The 6,533-nt window shown below is 31.6% G+C and overlaps 2 protein-coding genes across 3 annotated transcripts in view; both read left to right on the top strand.

Annotated features, from left to right (window-relative positions):
- The first annotated feature begins 1,494 nt into the window (after nt 1-1,494).
- On the top strand, nt 1,495-4,328 carry LOC109341478 (nuclear transcription factor Y subunit B-3-like). 2 transcript variants are annotated; one of them, XM_019579402.1, is made up of 4 exons: nt 1,495-1,637; nt 2,826-3,171; nt 3,868-3,930; nt 3,964-4,328. In XM_019579402.1, exons 1-4 carry the CDS (start codon nt 1,529-1,531, stop codon nt 4,193-4,195), a joined length of 750 nt encoding a protein of 249 aa, XP_019434947.1. In that variant the 5' UTR covers nt 1,495-1,528; the 3' UTR covers nt 4,196-4,328. The 2 variants fall into 2 exon arrangements, with proteins under 2 accessions (XP_019434947.1, XP_019434946.1); XM_019579401.1 differs by having other exon boundaries at nt 3,868-4,328.
- Nucleotides 4,329-5,121: 793 nt separating this feature from the next.
- LOC109341477 (acetyl-CoA acetyltransferase, cytosolic 1-like) overlaps nt 5,122-6,533 on the top strand; it is a 3,958-nt gene continuing 2,546 nt past the window's right edge. Inside the window, exons 1-5 of the mRNA XM_019579399.1 lie at nt 5,122-5,340; nt 5,436-5,534; nt 5,613-5,786; nt 5,889-5,994; nt 6,175-6,313. Of these exons, the coding sequence (XP_019434944.1) occupies nt 5,268-5,340; nt 5,436-5,534; nt 5,613-5,786; nt 5,889-5,994; nt 6,175-6,313 (591 nt within the window). The 5' untranslated portion in view covers nt 5,122-5,267. The remainder of the gene's footprint in view (nt 5,341-5,435; nt 5,535-5,612; nt 5,787-5,888; nt 5,995-6,174; nt 6,314-6,533) is intronic.

Genomic DNA, 6,533 nt, shown 5'->3' with positions numbered 1-6,533 from the left:
GGAGTAGAACTAAAGGGTTATATTTCTCTCTCTCCTTTAATCCAAAGTCCCCACCGAAGCCAAACTTTAAGCGTACGCGTCAAGAACCTATTAATTAGTTAAGTACACCAATGGCCTCAAACATTCACATTAGGGCAAAATAATTGAACAATATAAAACCCAAAGAATCCAAACTTCAAGCTTTTCTATTAATCCATTGCACCAATCCAATTATATAATCACTATATAATGATATATTACATATCTACCCTCATAAATTCACCCACTTCTCCAATCAACTTTACTAAGTTTTTCTCAATCTTAATCACATACAAATACAATGGTTGGAAATAAAGAAGACATTCAAGGAAAATGACTCAAAATTGGATGTTGCAATATGGTCATAGCCTCAAAGGATGATTGATGGCTAATAACATAAGAGGAGGGAAAAAAGGTCAAATTAATGAGTGAATTTAAAAACAAATTCTTACAGTTGTTAAATGATGAAAGCTGTTAAAAATGTAAATAGCTAAATTCAATTCATTTTTGTTAAAGTGGGTTCATTTGTGAGTTTGCAAACCCACACATTAACCCTCCATCAACCGCAAGCTTATGTTTCATTCGATAAATTATATATTATCGACCTGTAGTCAATAAACTTTTCTGTAGTTCATAGATAAAATATAAATGACGATAGTTTGCAGCTTTTTACCTTATTTCAAATTTTTTGATATTATGTAAATTCAACACTCTTTTATACTTTTTTCCAACTATACTTTTATTTATCATTCTTATTTTTATCCCCTCTTCAATGTCTCCATAAATTTATCATCTTGCATACCAATATAAATTAAGTAATGATATTTTAACCAAATTATATCAAATTATATATAATTTATGTGTATACTTTTAAACATGGTGATATATGGATCAAAAGAAATGATTAAAAATGATATCAAGATTTTATAAACTGGTTTGGTCTAGCTAGATTGAAATGAATATTAAAAATAGTTAAGTACAATAAATAAAAAAATAATATAAGTATAACATGCAATTGTTATACAATATCAAAATATAAACCTCACAAGCAAAATAATACTAGTAAGTATTTTTATATTTCACTAAATACATTTTGTGACTCTTTCTTCTCATTCTTTCATTCATTTTCTCTAAATTTCCATAACACCAATTCTTCTCCAATTCTTTGATTAACGACTTCATAGGAAAAAATTGACATTTTTAAAAATGTGTAAAAATTATAATTTTGAAAGTTGAGTGCGAAATAATTTACATGTATTCCAAAGTTGATTACTAGGCTATTGTTCCTCGAAATTAGGTACAAAGGAGAGATAAAGTAACGTACTGGTGTCGGTATTGTGAATGTCCGGAATGTGAGGTGACATTATATATGACCGGCAATAGCCAAGTTCCTCGTTTACATCGCCCATTGTGACACGTTGTTATGTGCACTATAAATCAATCTCCACACTTGACAACAATAACGTCTCTTTCTCTTTCTTCATTTTATGATCAAAATATAATAACAACAATGGAGACTGGAGTAGCAGCAACCGGAGGAGGAGGAGGAGGAGGAGGAGGCGGCGGAGGAGGAGGCTTTCACGGCTACCGCAAGCTCCCCAACAACACTACCACTTCTGGTAAATATTCTCATCATCCTTTTATATATACAACTTATTACTACTTATATATATTATATATGCTTCTACTACATGCATGCAAATAACATTAACACTACTACTCTAAATCCATTGCAATCTCCACCTTCTGCCTTCTTCTACCATTCATTTATCAGATCAATCTCATTCCTTTACATTGTTATTTTTTTACAACATTAAATTTTATTGAACATTTGCAGCATAAGCCATACCACAAAATCTAATGGTATGCATTGTGATTATAACACAAAATCTGATACCCTCATCCCTTGATTTCACTCGCCCTCTAGCTATCATCCAAGTCTAAGTTATACATCATTACTCATTAGTAGTGGTTGTTTGAGTAAAGCAAGTAACGGAATATGGTTAACATAGATGATGGTTATGACATTTGATGTATCATATTTTAGAACCTTACAGGTGGAAGGCATGCATGCATGCGCAGTCACTGACTTTTGAGAGTTACAAGTGTCATCCATGCATTCTCCAACATCATATTCATATGTCTGAATTCAAGGATCTGTCTCCACTGCATCCTGCATGTTTTTCTTTTGCACCTTTTCATCATTTCTTTGTCTTCTTTTACCAAGCTATTTCAAGTTTAAGTTTGATCTCCACCTTTTTTATTAGCCTCTCACTTAATATATATAATCGTATTTAGTTTAATTTTAATATTAAAAACAATCCAAATAAGAGTCTCTCTTCTATCTTGATCCATTACATGCACAAGCACATTAAAGTTAGTTAGTTAATGCTCTTATTAGACAAACGAATAATGCATGTATGAAGACAAAAGCTTAATAGATTAAGTGTTCTTTCATACGTTTGTCTGCTTTAATTGCATGACTTTGAACCTGCATTTTGTCCTTTTCTTCGGGATTCCTTTTCTATCTCGAGAAAGAAATAAACTCCTGGTTGATGCTTTCTGAACCGTGTTTGCTACCTTCATCTATCACAAGTTTATTTGCACTAATTAAGTTCAGTTGATATATAGCTTGATCTTGCTTAATGGAGTCATTTTTATAAATGAAAAGTTTAATAAGATACGAATGTTAAGTGTATAAATTAATTGAACACATGTAGTGTTACTCTTCGAGGTATAAATGAAATTATTTTTGACTTGTTTGTGGAAAGTTTTGAAAATATTATTGTTGTTATAATGAACATAAGGGTTGAAGCTATCAGTGGGAGCTGGTGAGAACATTAACAACCAATCAGCAGCAGCAGCAACAGAAGATAATGAATGCATGGTGAGGGAACAAGATCGTTTCATGCCAATTGCAAATGTGATAAGGATAATGAGGAAGATACTGCCACCACATGCAAAAATATCAGATGATGCAAAAGAAACAATACAAGAGTGTGTGTCTGAGTATATAAGCTTCATAACTGGTGAAGCCAATGAGCGTTGCCAAAGGGAACAACGCAAAACTATCACTGCAGAAGATGTTCTTTGGGCTATGAGCAAGCTGGGCTTTGATGACTACATTGAACCTCTCACAATCTACCTTCACAGGTAAAAACACTTCACACAATATTAATTTTCTATATTATAAAATTATGGTTTTAGTTTCTAGTGACTAGTGATAATTTGGTTATTTTCATTTATTGCTCCATTCATCTAATACTACAAACAAGAGTATATTTGGATTTCAAACTAACAAAAAAGTAGGATTGAATGTTACTTTTAGTATTTATATTTTTATTGAGATTTTGATTCTTATATATTCTAAAATTTTAATCTTCAGTGATAATGTGATCAATTTTGTATATATTGCTTAATTCATATATACTATGAATAAGAGAATATTTGAATTTCTAACTAGTAAAAAAATAAGTTTAAGTATGTCTTTCTCCTTTAGAATTTATCGAAATTTGGTTTTAGTGCATATATTTTTTGGGGTTAATGCTTAATTATATTTTCCAATTTTTTGTTTTAGTTTGTAATGAGGATGTAATCACATGTGTCTTACATGTCATAATAATTAATGAGATGAAGAATTGTTGTGTTTATACATCTTCAATTGGACTAAAATGAAAAGAATAAAGTAATTAAAATAGTGTATATTGCAGGGAGTAAAACATATTTCAGTTTGAAAAAAACTTTATTGTAGAAAATAAATTAATATATTGATGAATTGGTGTATTATATATGAAATTGAAAATGTAAGTTAGAAATGAAGAAAGGGTAAGTTTTGAGTATTGATAACAGGTACCGTGAGTTGGAGGGTGACAGAAGCTCAATGAGGGGTGAAGCACTTGGAAAGAGGAGTACTTCTACTGGTACTGGTACTGGTACTGGTACTGGTACTGGTAGTGTTGAATATGGGACACTTGGTGTTGCTACTGCTTTTGTGCCACAATTTCATCATCATCATCATCATCACTCAAATGGCTATTATGATCATGCTTCTGCTCTAGTTATGGGGAATTACATGAGAGATGCTGCATCAAACAATCATACTAACAATAATAACAACAATGCTGGGTCTGCTCCATCTAAGCCTGCATCCATCACAAATGCTGATCAATATAAATGAGTATTTAGTAGGTTTTTTAAGTATGAGATTCTCAGTATTTAATTACTAGTCAAATCATACTCTTAACTCTCTAATGGAATAACATTCCGTAATGTGGACCCTATCATCTTATTATGTGCTCATTCATTAACCACTTTTAATTTTAATTTTAATGCTCCTATGTTTTAAGTAAATAGTTAATTATTTGGTTGGACCACGTTAGAGAACCAATAAAAACAACTAATACTAATATATATTGTCAACTATCTGGCTTTAACTAATACTAACTAATTATTTGGGAATATGTAAGGATTTGCGGGAAGACTATGTATCATATTACTCCTAGAAGCTACTATTATGTGTAAATTTGAGGATACACAAAATTCTTGTATTTGTTAGAGATAAAGATGACAAATGGTAAAAAATTCTTATTTAGGTCCCAAACTAATTACATTTTACTTTAAAAATATTATTTTTTATTTTTATTTAAGTGTCTATTTTAATTGATTGATACATAAATGTATTAGCAAAAATAGAGATAGATAATCTTCATTCTTTTGTTAGCATGTTTGTTGAGTTATTTTTTTAAATCCGACCATATTCCTAGAGCTAACTCAATTCAATATATTGACTAAACAAATTTTTGAGATTGAACCTGATAACACACATCCCTTTTAGATACAATTTTATTAATATTAGTTATTATTTTGAATATGTAACTTGACATATGATAAAATATATTATTCATCATATATATATATATAAATTAGAGAATTAATAATAATTTTGATCAAAAAAAAATATTAAACATAATGAATGAGTTAATATGTGAAGAGTAGAGTCCAAATTAATTATGTTTATCTCTTATCTCTAATAATTTTGCTTTGAATATGAGCATAAAACTAAAGCTAAGCATATTTGGTCATTGGGATAAAGGAGGGAGGTGGTAGTAGTTAATAATAATAATATAGTATGGAAGATGGAACTATGGATAAGGATCACACTCATAATAATAATACTTAGGCTATTCAGATTTCCAACATCAACATCAACATCGACATCAACACCAACACCAACGCTGTTCCGTTGATTCATGTCTTCTTCTTCTTCTTCTTCTTCTTCATCCATGTCTTCTTCTTCTGTTTCTAATAAACCCCCACTTCCAGGTTTTCTCTCCTTGTATTCATTGATCTCTTCTGTTTCTAACTCATTATTCATTTAATGAATGATCAATCTCTTTTTGTAATTGATTTGTGTTCAGATGTTTGTATTGTTGGTGTTGCACGCACTCCAATTGGTGCTTTGCTTGGCACCCTATCATCTCTTTCAGCTACACAATTAGCCTCAATTGCTATTAAATGTAACTCACATTAATAATACAATCAATTGTTGAAGTAATATCTATCTATTTATACCCTATCATCATCAATTGTTGCAGCTGCGCTTAAGAGAGCGAATGTTGATCCATCACTCGTGCAAGAATTGTTTTTTGGGAATGTTCTTAGTGCAAATTTAGGGCAGGCTCCTGCTAGACAGGCTGCATTAGGAGCAGGTATTCCTACTTCTGTAATCTGCACTACTGTCAACAAGGTCTGTGCAGCAGGCATGAAAGGTAAAACCTTCCTCTTTTTTCATTTCGAACACCAATATCACCTTTTACTCATTAATATATCATTTTGTTTATTAAATTATGCTCCCTCCTTTTTCATTGCAGCTACCATGCTTGCAGCACAGACCATACAACTCGGTGTCAATGATATTGTTGTGGCCGGTGGTATGGAAAGCATGTCAAATGCACCAAAGTACATTGCACAAGCAAGGTTGTCTTTCCACCTAACTACATTTCAACAAATAGTTTATCCCACCTAGGTGCAGCTTATAAGTTGCCTTAAGCATTTCATGAAGTCGTCCAACTTTCATTCACTATCGTTTTATGTAGTTAGTTAATAGTTATTGATGTTGACTATCAACATACTCTGTATATTTTGTATAAAAAACAGGAAGGGATCTCGGTTAGGACATGATACTATCATTGATGGTATGCTCAAAGATGGCCTTTGGGATGTCTATAATGACTTTGGCATGGGTATTTGCGCAGAACTATGTGCAGATCAACATGCCATAACAAGATATGAGCAGGTAGTGTTCCTTGGTGAATGACCTTATAAAATTCTGTAATAGATTTCATTTTCTCTAGTTAAACTACTTCATGTCTTAATTACATTCATTACTTTCACTGAGTCCTCTAGCTGCCTCAGTTACATTGAATCAAAATCAGTATCCATAGGGGTAGCTACCATATCAATGATGTCCCCTCCTCTGTTTACATTTTTATTCTGTTACCCCTCCCCCCATGATT

This window comes from Lupinus angustifolius, unplaced genomic scaffold (assembly GCF_001865875.1).
Source record: "Lupinus angustifolius cultivar Tanjil unplaced genomic scaffold, LupAngTanjil_v1.0 Scaffold_466, whole genome shotgun sequence".
Taxonomy (NCBI): Eukaryota; Viridiplantae; Streptophyta; class Magnoliopsida; order Fabales; family Fabaceae; genus Lupinus; species Lupinus angustifolius.
The sequence above is the reverse complement of the archived record's forward strand: the minus strand, read 5'-3'. Positions and strand labels throughout refer to the sequence as shown.